This window comes from Anas platyrhynchos, chromosome 14, assembly GCF_047663525.1.
Source record: "Anas platyrhynchos isolate ZD024472 breed Pekin duck chromosome 14, IASCAAS_PekinDuck_T2T, whole genome shotgun sequence".
NCBI lineage: Eukaryota > Metazoa > Chordata > Aves > Anseriformes > Anatidae > Anas > Anas platyrhynchos.
In genome coordinates, this window is record NC_092600.1 from 14,530,874 (window position 1) to 14,545,420 (window position 14,547).

The following is a 14,547-nucleotide window of genomic DNA, read 5'->3' on the forward strand; positions in this document are numbered from 1 at the left end:
GCAGGCTCTCCATGTTCAGAGATACTGTAATACCTGTCACCCTTATTACTCATATTATTTCTTCATTCAGATAGACCATAAGGAATTATCGGGAACATACTGGGCTAAAATAAAAACCTGACATAACAGAAAAAAATGCGTATCAGTGGTTGATCAACATAATGCACAATACACAGGACTTATTTTCCCCCTAAGCATGCTTTATTGGCTAAGCCACAGCACACTACCGCAGCCATTTATAATAGTCTTATCACAAAATGTGAGATTAGACCAAAGCAGGACTTCTCATTTATTCTGTTCTTCATGGAAGAATGAATTAGGTACACCTAGACTAAATCAAAAGTCCCCAAATCATCCTGGTAGCCTTCATCAACACCCTGCTACTGCTATAATTAAAAAGCTTTCCTGAAATCTTATTAAGCCTACTACCTCACCTTTCCCTTCAAGGACACTGAGAGCATCTATTCACCAGGATTCACCAGGATTTAGAAAACAACCCTTCATGTGTCCTTGACTTGTGTCCTACCCCAAAATTCTTTGCTAAAGGAAATCAAGGCAGCTGGTTCTATACAGATAAGAAGATAATTTTTATATAACTTATTTCTGTTGTCATACTCGCCCATTTGTCTACATTTTTATCAAAAGCACGGTGCCCACAACTGGACACGCTGCAGGTGAAGCCTCAGCAGAATCAAACAAAACTGAGTAAGAACCTCCAGCTCCTGACATAACATCCTACTACTACATCCACAAAGAGGTATTTTCTTCTGTGCAAAAGCAACACACACTGCTGAGTAACCCTGCCTGTAAAACACTCATCTCCACAGCATTATGTGAAATAATGATGCCTGGTCAGAGAGTTGCCACTGCTAGTCATAAGCCTAAATTTTCATTCCTAAGCATGGCATTTGATCAGCATTTTCAACTTTCAGGCTAGTTCTGCAGCTTACGAAGGTCCTTCTGAATCCCAATCCTGTCCTATGTGGTTATATTTCTTCCCAGCCTAGTGCCAGTTACAAATGTAAATAAATAATTGTACAGTTGTTCATGCGTTAACCATACCACAGAAGAAAAGAGTCATTCAAATTCATGTTTTCTTTAATTAGTAATGTGTTGGATGTCGGGAGGCAGATTTCAGTGCAGTATTACACAACTTACCCTAGTGGCTTACAGAGGCACGTTAATGACAAAGCTGCCACTGTTTTGTAGGTAACTACTAGAAGATGAAACTATAGTTTCAGTACAGCACAACAAAGTGCTTTTCCAGACAACTTATTTTCTACTACCCTGCCAGCATCTAAATCAGCAATATGCCACAAAAAGATCATTCTACATCAGCATTAAAACAAAATATATCTTGGTAGACAGACAGATATCAATAGTGCTATACAGTACCAAACAATCCTGTCTCGTATTTAACATAAATATAATATATATATTCATTCACTGCTCTATCTAATTCAAAAGACGGTATCTTGATGTATTATTTTTGTATTGGAAATATAACGGTACCTAAAGTATATTACAATATTACAGAAGATATCTCCAAGGTTTTTCTATTCTTCCTTAGACAGCAAGCCCCAGTGGACTGTTTAGTAAGTAGGCATTTACATGTATTTACCTAGCCAATTTTCCTTCTATAATGAGTTTGCTTTTATAATATGCACACATTTAAAAATTAGTTAATTAATGAACAAAATTAATATATTTATATGACTTGTTCTACAATTTCATTCAACCTTCTATAACCATTGTGTGCTTTTCTGTATGCAAGCATACGATCAAATAGAGAAATACCTCTAAAAATTATTTTAACATGGCTGAAGCAAGCAAAATTTCCATTATCCATTCTGTAAATAAAGACATTCAAGCAATCCCGAATATTTATATAAATGTGCATTAACTTAGTCGTTTGATATACGTCTAATTTTTCTGCTTCCAAGTGTGAGCCTTTTTATTGCATATTTGTAGATACCTGCCAGCAAGACAGAGTATCAGAGGATTTACAACTGTGAGGGTAGAATGCCATCTGCTGCTACACTTGCTGTTACAGCAGGATAAAACCAGAAGAATCATCATACAAGTGCTGCCTTCTGTTGCTTTCTTAGCCATAAAATATATACAAACGTTTTGTTATACTAAAAATTAAACAAAAAACCCACAATATTTACAGTTTTTGTTGTATGATCAGTTAAAAATGATGGGATGGGAACCACAGGATTCTATGAATGCAAATGAGAGGCTGTTTTATCAGACCTACTAGAGCAAACCAAAGAAAAAGAAAGTGTAATTTGACTGCACAATAAATTATGCTGGTAGACATTGTAATCAAACTACAAAAAAAAAAACAAAACATTTTGAAAATGCATTTGTATGAACTAAGCAGTTGCTAGACTGGATCTATTTAGAAACACCCCTTGAACTGTTATGCATCTTTGCGAATTTTTTACTTTCCCAGGCTGGTCATATTCAAGACGTAAGTCGTAACCAAAGGCAGAAAACAGAACATTGCCAGTTTGATTCATGTCCACTTATGGAATGGGGGAAAAAACAACAGAACTACCACCAAAAAAATGTTTTCTTGAATTCAACCTTCTTTTCTCCCATGTCAGGAAGGGTTCATTCTTTCTGATCTAAGTGCTCGTCTGTAAATCAGATGGAAACATTAGCTAGCATTTTACTCAATTATTTTCTCAGCATTTAACTTAGTAATTACTCAGCATTTAACCTTCCTCACACAATGCAGTCACAGAGGCGGTCTTGCGGTCATTCAAAACATATAAATTCCTATGTCCAGAACTCTGGTGCGGCTGGCAAACAATCAACTATTGCTTTTTTTTTTTTTCCTCTTGAGAAGGGAGCTCCAGGTGTGCAATGCTTCACCCACACTCCAATTCTGCTTCCAGCCTTGCCTAATGAAGGCTGTGATGCCTAGGTATTCAACCTCCTCTAACACTCTGTTACAGCATGCTATACATTGACTTCACTTCTCCACACAGTTAGCATCCCAGTCAGTCAGACTACAAAAAGACGAAATCAAAACCCTCAAAACCGATCAAAACTGGACAGAAAGACAAAATCATCTGGGAATTAGAGATGAGAATAACAACTACTTTGCCTCTGAATTGCCATCAGTAGGAGTTTTCCTAGTGAAAATAGCAGGAGCATGAGTACATTTGCACTCCGTACCTTCTGTTACTTAGCATTACAACACTGCACCATATTTAAAAATAACAAATCAGCTCTGACAATCGAAATAACACATTGCTTTTATGAAAAAGTAATTCCATATAGTGCAAAACTTTATTTTTAATTTTAAGTGAGAAACCATTCAATAAAGTTAAAGTACAGTTCAAACCTGAAGGAATAAAAGAATCCTTGAGATCGGGACTGTAGTACAGAAGTAAAAACAGATCTCAGTCACTGTCACAATTCTTGCTAAAGATTTGCTTGGGGCTCCAACCCAATTCTCTCGGTTTTTCTCAAGATCAATTGATCTCATCTTACTGACATTCTCTTTATAACATCTATATTATGACTGTCCCCTACAGTTAAGGTGAATTAACTGCTGCTTCTTCAAAAATGCATCTTACTTTTTCCTCTTCCCTATTTAAAATGCAGAAAAGCCAAGTAATGAGAGAAATACAGTGGAAACCACATAAATGAGTAACTGTCAAAAGAACAGAACTATTAAAAGAATAAATCTTGTGTACCCAGCTGTGAAATATAACACAATATAGCAGAACCCAGCTAAATGTTTGAAATAAAAAATTGAAATGCAAAGTAACCTAAAATTGTTTAATGAACATAGCTGTTAAAATATTAACTCCTTGCATGCTGAAACTCAAGAGCATACATGATAAGGCAGCTTGCTCAGATGAGCATCACACCAGTAAGTTACCTACCTATCCACCTGTCCAATCAACCACCAGCTAAGCTTCACAGTTTATAAATGCAAGATATATTGGCAGGTCCATTGCTGCACAGGCTTTTCTGTTTCAATTTGCATGGTTTACAGTAAATGTTTACCTTTGAGGTGTGCTGAAGCTGGTCCCCCACATAGGTTTTGCGAAACTGATCCAAGAACCACAGAATTGCCAGTTCTACTTTTTCATTACTAGACTGTGGTAACTGGGCATCCATCAAAGATATGAGCTGAAAAACTCTTTAATGACAGAAAAAAGACATTTTCAGGAAAACTCTCACGTTAAATGATATTGTAACAGCTAATTTCTTCAGGAACCCACCACCCATTTTTTGTTTGCCTAAGTATCTTCTAGGATTGTGTTCTGTTTAGATGCTAATTATGCTAATTGACCACTATTAAATATAAACATAACCATAATGCTTTTCTAATTACTTTGTCGCTTAAATTTTCTCAGATGCATATGTTATTCTGTGGAGAGTTTGTAAAATATTTAATTTCTTAGAGCATTAATTCCACACTGAAAGAAAAATATTGAGAAGCACAGGTCACAAACTGCAAATGCTAGACAAGAGTTGTTCAAGTTCCCTGGAAGCTGAAACTATTGTATTTAGAAATACATTTATACATGCAGTATGTAACACACTGTCTGCATCATTTCTTTCTACTTCTGTCTCTCTTAAAACATCAGAACAAACACATATTTTCTGATCGAAATCCTTACACAGTACATGTCTTCTTACTAGGACTGATTTCAAAGAATTGACTTCAGCTTTTATCAGCTAAGAGTATTTCAGCTTTTTTAATTTATTTTTTTTAAGTCATAAAATTATTCTCACCTTTTCCCAATGCTGAAATACATAGTAACTCGATTAGAAGTCAACAGCTACTTCATCTCTAAGCCTGTATATTAAAACCTCTCACTATTAATAAAAACATAGTAGAAGACTGCTAACACCACACAGCCCCAGGGTAGATTAGGAAGGCAAGAAACAAAGGAGAAAATGTAAAGCTTTTTATCCAATTCTAAACTGTGTGCCCTTTTTCATGTGTTAGCTAGTGGGTGTAAATACCAGGATCAAAGATGCATGCCCTATTTCACATGCTCCTGGGCATAAACAAGGATTAAGGAAGTGTTTGGTACATTCTTGGTGTTTACCACAAAGAATATATCCAATTCACAGTAATCCCTAGCACACCCCTCACAGTAAAGTTTGCATGATGGGGAGGGACTACAGCACCCGTATTTTTTAAATCCAGAGCCTCATTTTTTATTCTGAATTCCAGTATTAAAGTTAGCCCAAGTTTTCAGTGGTTGACCAGCAGCAGGTTGACCAGAAGGAGTTTCTTTGCACTCCTTCACTTGCAAGACTCCTGATTAACATGAGGAAATAGTGCAGAAAATAATAAATAACCATACCTCACAATTAAATATTTAAATACAAGCATAGCACAAACATGAGAACAGTTAGCTACCCAGGCGTATCTAAACACTGTTTATAGTAAGAGATGTATTTGCCTTTAAACCTCTTCCATTCTCTGAAGCATCATTTTGAAATGATGGCCTTAATGACTTCTTAATGACCCAGGATGATGACAGAGGAAAGATCAATGCAATTGGAATGGTCTCAGTCCACAGAAAGTCATACAGTTCCTGAACACCCACCATCCAAAAACTGGACAAAGTATCAGCTGATACTGAAACATCAAAAAAAAAAAAAAAAAAAAAAAAAAGCAACACTTACCGACAGGACAATTCTCCATCCATGGCATCATGTTCATCAGTACTAGTGTATGTCAATCGTCCCCCCACAAAAGTACCCACAAAATAGACAAGCCACGCCAGACGCCCTAATGTTTAAAAGAAAAAACGAACAGTTACTGATGTTAAGCCATTATGCTAGCACAACACGCTTCCATAAGGTATCAGCACTTTTATGAGGTATCAGACTGTGGAATGCTGTCAAGAAAATGGTTAAGTTTCTCCCTTCCACTGATTAAAAACCTATCCAGACAAATTAATTAACAAAAAAAATCTGAAGAGAACTGACAGATCAACTAGAACAGCCTGCTAAACTGGACACATTTATAAACAAAACACAAAGACCTAAGTCAAAATAGAAATTAAGCAAACCAGCCTGATAAAGATTAGACATGCAATTAATCCAGTATATTCACTTGCCTGCTACAAATTCACAGGATAGAACACTTTTATCTACAGTGGTGCAACAGCATCTGCTCATGGCATTAGGAACTGGTTGAGACTTTCTACAGTTTGCTTAGTTTCTTATTTCTATTTCAAATAAAGAATTTATTATAATATTCAACTAATAATACCAATTTTGAAATTGAAAAACAGTTTGCACAAAAGACTTTTTTTCTGTCAGACATATTCTTCAAGAAGAGAATCTGTAAACTACCATTAGTTTTCAAAGTCTCAGTGGGCTGTTTCCTAACTTTGAAAGACAGAGGTTATACATTTCAAGCTATGTCATCATTCCTTCTGATCTTGCAGATTATTTAGCTGTCAGTTTCCACTAAGGCACCAATGGATCCCAGCAGGGTATCTTAAGGGTAGAGTACAACGTAAGGATCATGTCTGTAAAGCTTAGTTCCTGCAAACTCAAGGAGTTATTTGTATTTCATGTATTTTGTACAGACTTTTAAATACTGAAATCTGGCTTTATAAAATATGGAACTCAAGTTTACAGACACTCAACTCAGAATTAGTTTGGCCTCTCTCTGCTAGACACTCACCACCCCACTGCAAACCTGGATTATTTTAATCTCTTTGGCACATTATGGTGTAATACCTTTCATCTTTGACCTACCACTACCTAATGGAGCCATGCAGATTCCAGCCTCAGCTTTCCAAGCTGTGAATCCAGTAAGTAATGGTATCCTCTCTCAGCAAAGATGCAGTGTTTCTCCTAAAGCAGTACCAAAACTAAGACTCAAATACCAACGTAGCATATAGACCTGCACAAACTTCATGATGCCCCTAAGGGCTCCTTCCTCAACACACGGAGACTACAGAACAGTAAAGCCACTTTTAGACTCCACCTTCATTTGGCAAAAAGTACTTTGTAATAAATTCAATTGAAATTGAAAACACCAACAGTGAAGACAAGTGAAACAAAAGAGCTTCCATGCAAGTTAAATCAAGTTACAAACAAGGGTTTGCAATTACTGGGAGATTTACATAAGCTAGATGTCTTACCCTCATCACTAGGACTTTACCAAGTGATGACAGCATAACTTACGAGAGTGAAGCCAGTACACACAGATGAATAAAGTGTCTTCAGAACACAGTTTGAAGTTTAGCATAAAGAAAAGACTACAGATAAGCAAATGTGGTCACATTACAACTTTAAAACATAATATTTTGAGTATTTCTATGCACATATGGGGACTGCTACATGCAGAGCATTTGCCAAAATCTTGGAGGTTTTATATCATGCTTCTTTCACATTCTCTGATAAACTACTCTCCATTCACATAACATTAAATGGTACTTAATTTCCTCAGGTTTTGCATTGCTTTATTTTGGAACCCCCCAGAAATGAGATAAAAATGAATGCTCTAAGTCATAAGCTCCTTAAATTAGGAACCATTAATAGTTCTGAGATGTTCCAGCACCGTTATGACCTGAATCTGGTTTATTCCATATAGTTACATATACTACAAAACTAAGACATTCTGTTTCTGTCACACGTATATAGTACTGTGTATTCTACACATGTAAGTTCTGTAGGTAGGAAAAAAGCCACTACAAAACAAATATGGTATGATCAAATATAAACTAAATGATAATGAAGAACATGGAATAACATGCAGATGACTTCAAGACAAGTATTGGGAAGTATTGAGGTTTATCTTCAATCTCAGTCATATTTTAAAATATTTCCACACCAATAAGTATATAATGAGTTCTCAAGCAGAAAACACTGCAACAAGGAACAAATATTGACTTTTGAGATGAGACTTCTAAACGAGGAAGACTTCTGAATATCTTCATACATCGTTGCTGTTCCATTTGCAAATAATAATAATCTGAAGGGGCAATTGATACTGTCCTACAACAAACATATTTGCCTGTTAATATCAAGACCTTTGCTTCATCACCAACAGGAAAACAGCTCCAAGAAAAACCTCATCAGACACACCACAGACTGCAGTACCAACAACTGTTAATTTAGCACACAGAGACCAGCACCATCACTAGCTAAAGACTGAGGAGCTGAACTAAGAGAACACTTGGTACTCACATGAATTTAGCATTAAGAGCTGCCAAAGAATGGCCATTTGAAGATGGTATCAAAAAGCAACTATGAAGTGGTGCTGGCTAGTTTAAAGAACGGACAATCACTTTGGCCAATAACTTTTTTTTTTTTTTATAAATAAAACCTGTCTTCTGTTTTACAAATTGCAGTAGCTCACGTGTAATTATATGATGATACTTGATGATGTTCTGAGGCATCACTGTTCCCTCCTCTCTTAGCACACTACCAATTAAAAGATGTAACTTCCTTCCCTCTTATAGACTTTCACTATTTAAAATTTTCAATGCATTTGCTTTTGCAGCCACTTAGACAGAGGATGTCTTTTCTTTTAGAAAATAATTATTGCAGTAATAATCTGTAATTATGGTTTATAACAGCAATAATCCCAAAGAAATCAGTCATTACCATAGATCACAAGTAATCATTAACTACTGTTAATGACCCATTTCTTGGGGATTATTGTTTTAGTAAACCGTGACCACATCACTACCGATACGAAGAACAAGTCAGTATAATAAAATGGGATCTTAATATTATATTAACATATTTCGCAACATTAAAAGCCATTAAACATCTAAATTTAACCAAGTGTATCTAGGGGATGTAGCAGTTATCATTCATTATGAGCACAACTGTTTAGTTTGCAGCAAAGAAACAAAATTTAAACTGCGTCAAACGTTTTCTAATGCATAAAGGCAGAGTCTCCAGAGCTCTGCTACTGAGAGATTCCAACCAATTCCTTACTTTTGCCCCCCCCTTACTGGGTAACAGAGTATAAATTCAGACTGCAGCTAGTCAATAAAACCAGGTTATTCAGTGAAAGTTCTCCCACAAAGTTGTTAGGCACATGGAAGAAAGGGGTATACATAAAATCAGTTAAGTAGGAGGTTTTACATAAACTAGTGAAAAATTAGCTCCTACACAGAAGAAAATCTGTATATTCAGACTGTCAACAGAAGAACAGCAAAATAAATAACATTTAACAGCATGCAGAGAAACAGCTGTATTGTGCAGTAACCTGTCTCATCTTCTCAAAACAACACCACTTATCCATGTAAAGATGCCACAGCCATATGATAACTATATTAGGAAAGATCCAGTAGTTATAAAGACAATTTAAGTGACACACAGCACACCAAAATAGGCATGAAAAAATGTTAGAAGTACTACTTATTTTTACAACTTCCACTACAATAAAATACTCGAGTTTCTCAAAAATCAGAGCTATTTGAAGTAAATTAAGGGGATTTTAAGTAACTTTAGTATTCACAGAAGGATAAATGCAAAAAAGAACAGAAGTTAAGATCTTCAATTTCAAAAACTGTTCATCAAGTTGCAGCTGGTTCCCATGAGGCCACCTGGGGCACTAAAATGTTGATTTTCAGAAATTAAAAGTTTTTACAGCTCTCATGCCTACATTCTAAAGATGTAACAAGATATTACACATATCGACTGCCAATACATCTATTTAACATAAAAATGGTGGAAATGTGGTGCAAGGTTACTTGGAACATGAATTTCTTGTTCCAGAAAAGATGTAGGGACATCTGCCACATGATTACTGCTGCTTCATACGCAAGGATATTTTTATTAGCACATAAAACACAGTCTAAAAATTAAATTAAATACTAACCTTCCTGGACTGTGATTTCTAATGGATTCCTACTAGAAGAGTGCAATAGTTTTTGGTAGTTTTGTGCATTTTGGTCAAACAACTGTACAAGAAGTGTACAGGTCTTTTCATATTCACACCTGCTAACTGTGCACAGTTGCTCCAGTTGTTGGAAAACTGTAGCTGTATCATCCAGTGGATCTTCTAAACCATCTCTGGAATAGAGACAAAAAGTAACCACTTAGCTACTATTTCTTGAAAGCTGATTCTTTGCTTTCCCATCCAGACCTTGCACCATTGTCAGCCAACTGCTGAACTACCTGTGAAAACCTTTGCAGCTTTTACACACAGCAGACAGACACAAGATCTCATTTGCTCTACATACACACCCATACACATCTACACCACAACAATTTCTTAACATATAGTTCAAAATGCAAAGACCTGCAAGGCAGAGAGGAGATGAAATTGGCAGCATAAACACGGAAAGGTAAATCCTGAAGACCTGAGGTCTCCTGTGCCTGTCTGTGCCTAACAAGCAGCACATTTTTCAGAGGATGATGATGGGAAAGAATGAAATACATAGCAGAAATGGATTTTGCATATTCATCAAATTAAGCATAAGACCATGATACCAAAGCCAAGGAGCAAGCTTCAGTAAAGTTCCATGCAGCAGCTTTATTACAGGTTCTGCTGCAAGCAAGCTGTGATCCTACAGAATGCCTGGAACAAAAACACCAATAGTTCTTGCCCTAAGTGTACCTATACTCCTTACACAAATCACAGTAAGGAAGGTTTATTCATTAGAAAGTTACTCTTTTGTTGCATAGGGAATGAAAAAACTGTAGTCTTCAGAAATGCTCTACTGGATATAGATAAAGCATCTGGGACTGGCGCTGTTTAACTCCTTTGTTGGTGACGTGGACAGTAAAATAGAGCGCACGCTCAGCACATTTGCCGATGACACCGAGCTGTGCAGTGTGGTCGGCACGCAGCAGGGAAGGGATGGCATCCAGAGGGACCTGGGCAGGCCTGAGAAGTGGGCCTGTGTGAACCTAATGGGGTTCAGCAAGGCCAAGTGCAAGGTCCTGCAGCTGGGCTGGGGCAAGCCCAAGCACAGACAACACAGGTTGGGTTGAAAATGGATTGAGTGCAGCCCCAAGAAGGACCTGGAGGTGTTGGTGATGAGAAGCTCGACCTGAACCAGCAGTGTGAGCTTGCAGTCCAGAAAGCCCCCTGTACCTTGGGCTGCACCAAAAGCAGCATGGCCAGCAGGGCGAGGGAGGGGATTCTGCCCCTCTGCTCTCATGAGACCCCACCTGGAGCCCTGTGTTCAGCTCTGGGGCCCCAGCACAAGAAGGACGTGGATGTATTAGAATTAGCCCAGAGGAGGCCATGAAGATGATCCAGGGGTTGGAGCACCTCTCCTATGCAAACAGGCTGAGGGAGCTGGAGTTGTTCAGCCAGAAAAAAAAAAAGGCTCCAGGGAGACCTTACAGCTGCCTTCCAGTACCTAAGGGAGGGCTCCAGGAAAGCTGGGGAGGGACTCCTTGTCAAGCAGTGTAGCAACAGGACAAGGGGTAACAGCTTTAACTAAAAGATGGTAGACTTACAAGAGATGTTAGGAAGAAATTCTTCACTCAGAGGGCAGTGAGGCACTGGAACAGGCTGCCCACAGAAGCTGTGGGTTCCCCATCCCTGGAAGTGTTCAAGGCCAGGCTGGATGGGGCTTTGAGCAACCTGATTTCATTGGAGATGTCCCTGCCTGTGGCAGGGGGGTTGGAACAAGATGATCTTTAAGGTCTCTTCAACCCAAACCATCCTATGATTCTTGGATCCCATCTTCATGTAAATGAATGTAAGTGTGACTTTGCAGGGTGAACACAGCACTCAAGAGAAAATCAGTCAAGCAGGCTGTGAAAATAAAAATCTACACTGTATCTTAAAAACAAACAAAAACAAACAAAAAAGATGAAATCTCAATACTTAGGCAACACTTCAAAAGTATAAAGGCTGTGAAGTTAATGAACTCACTGACCTTGCAATGTTACACATGAAGTTGGAAACTGCTTCTTTCCAATAAGATGTATCTTCTTGATATTAAAATATTAAATCATGAGGATGGAGGTATCTTTTCTCTGATTTAACACCCACCAGGATTATTCAGACTGGTCCCCTCTGCATACACATGGATTAATGTGCCCCAGTGCTAATACCCAAATGTTGAAAGATATAAAAACAGCTGAGATTCCTTCTCTGTCTTAAGGACCAGCTGGATGGCCCCTGAATGCAGGGTAATGGTATCAACCATACTGGTGTGTACAGAAAACGGTCATTACAAAAAACAGGACTTGTTTGCAAAGATACCAATTAATGTCCTTTGAGCAAAGAGAAGAAGTCTTGTGGAATCAACTGCCAGATGTCCTGTGTTTCTCAAGGATGGCCTAGACATTTGAGATTAAAGTGTACACTAGATATTACTGTCTACAGAAATATCACAACAGAGGATCTTCATCACAGAAGAGAGTAAGACAAGACTTACTAGGAAGATACACAAATTACTTACAGCTGAGAATGGTTACACACTCACAGAACTATTAAGACTGTCTTACGAACGACACAAACTGGTCTAAGATCAGTACTCTCCTCATTTTTTTTCCTGATGGCTTTTTTCACAGATTAGAAAGTTTACTCCAGCAGAGAACGAAGTAACAAGAACATCCAGAAGAATCCCTTGTCAGTGCCAAACTGAAAGAAACTGAACTTTCAGTGCTGTTGAAGACAATAATGTATTTTCACGGAGCTGTTCATGCAAGATGGTGCAATCCAGAAGCTCAGACCTGTGTGCTTCATGTCTGAAAGTTGATATGGAGCACACCACTCAGTAGGGGAGAAAGCTGAGCCAAAAAGTTTCACCCTGAGAATACATCACAGAAAAGCAGAACTGAGAAGATAACTTTAAAATGCCAAAGAAGTTTAGTCTGGTTGAGAAATGACCAGATAAAACTAACTGTACATACAATAAGTTGCTTGCTCTTGCATGTCCTAGCACTGGAACCGTGGAAGCTCACAATTTCAAACCATTAGGAAGTCAGCCTTTAACACAACTAGGGTGATAACCTCAGGCAAGTAACACCAACTCTAGCTTTGTCTCTAAGAAGTGAGATGACAGGTTACATGAATTGCAGACAGAAGAGTTTGGCTAAGCTGAGACAAAAGGATAACAATGGTAAGCTAAATGTACTTCCTCACACAAACAGAATAAATGACATCATCTCAGCAACTGAAAACTGAGAAGGCAAAGCAGATGTGGCTTGTTCTGCAGTCCTGCAGTCTGACACAATATCTCTCTAGTAGGAATTCATAAAAGCCCTCAGAGAAAACTAAATCCTTTCAGCAATCTAGGCACTTTTTAAAAATTTGTTTTATTATAGTTTGAATTATATGATATGCTTTAAGAATAAAAACAGATATGAGCTAAGACATTAAGCAGGCCAATTTCAGTCTTGCCACTAGAGCTTGTTCTACTCGGCCTGATACTTTCCCTATGTGTGGACTTCCTTCTGCTTCCCCTCACTGCTTTATACTCCACAGCCCTAAAAAGTGACTCGTGTAGCAGTACACATAAACAGGTCACAGGTGAAAGAGTTAATTTAGATATTCTTCAAAAAAAGAAAGAAAGGAATTAAAGGCTTTTTCCAAAATACAAGGACTATGAGAAGAAAACCGACTAGGACTTACAGTTGATTTTGGCACAAATTACAGGTAAAAGGAATAAATCAGCATCTACTAATTAAGATAATCTAAAGCAATCACCGCAGTACTTTGTACATAGATTTTAAACATAACCAAAATACAATACACCAATAAATCAGAAAATGTAACATTCTATATTACAAATTGCAATTTCAAGTTTACCTTATAACTACAGGAACACAATCCAGTCTAGAAGTAATATAAGCTTTTGTTATCTCAGGTGCGTATGTGTCTAAGAGGTGGGGTTCTGCCGTTTTCACAAAAGGTACAGATGCCACCATTCTTTGCCACAGAGTTAGCAGATAATGAACGCTGTTTGGAGCAAACTCCCAGTGCTATAAGAAAACAAAACACACGTCTGTTAAACCATCCCAGTGTGAAATTTTAATTGTGAAACTCAGTGTTTTTATCTTTAGCAGTCTTATTCATTCACACAACCATTGAAGGACCCAGACAGAACTGAAACATATGATGGCACATGTTACAGACTACGTAGTAATTGCAGCATGGTATTTGCAGGGACTCCCACCTCCCTCAGGTGAAATCCAAAACAAGCTCAGAGCGAGGCCTAGATCCTTAGTACATGGTTGAGATTTAAGTGCTGTAAAAGGGCCATTCAAAAATCCTAAACATCGAGTAGGGAACTGTCTAGAGCAACCCAGTAGGGAACGTGAAGTACAGAAATGCATCTCAACTTCCTTTTTGCTTCCAAGTTTATAGAGCTGCAAACGGCCATTCAGGAATTTAAAGGCCAAAATCTTCTCCTAAAGGTGGTTATCTGCTACTGCTATTCTGAAGATTAGAGAAATAGTAAAAATAGCAATTGCACTATTACTCAGTGTGGAATAAAAATGTTTTTTTTTTTGCAGAGTTACATTGTTTAGAGGAAAGGAATATGGTATTGAGATATGCTTGCAGTGATAAGAAAGCTTGGCAGCCTACCTTGTAAAACACAGACAACCCGAATCCTT

At 37.7% G+C, this 14,547-nt stretch overlaps 1 protein-coding gene across 8 annotated transcripts in view; it reads right to left on the reverse strand.

Annotated features, from left to right (window-relative positions):
- Positions 1-14,547, reverse strand: part of RANBP17 (RAN binding protein 17) — a 161,041-nt gene that overhangs the window by 127,699 nt on the left and 18,795 nt on the right. For all 8 annotated transcript variants that reach the window (XR_011803456.1, XM_027468264.3, XM_038186373.2 and 5 more), the window contains 4 exons: positions 13,739-13,911; positions 9,842-10,035; positions 5,671-5,776; positions 4,030-4,165 (listed from right to left, as the gene is read on the reverse strand). Coding sequence is in view for 7 of the 8 variants with exons in the window: in XM_027468264.3 (XP_027324065.1) it covers positions 4,030-4,165; positions 5,671-5,776; positions 9,842-10,035; positions 13,739-13,911 (609 nt within the window). In the remaining variant the exon portion in view is untranslated. The remainder of the gene's footprint in view (positions 1-4,029; positions 4,166-5,670; positions 5,777-9,841; positions 10,036-13,738; positions 13,912-14,547) is intronic.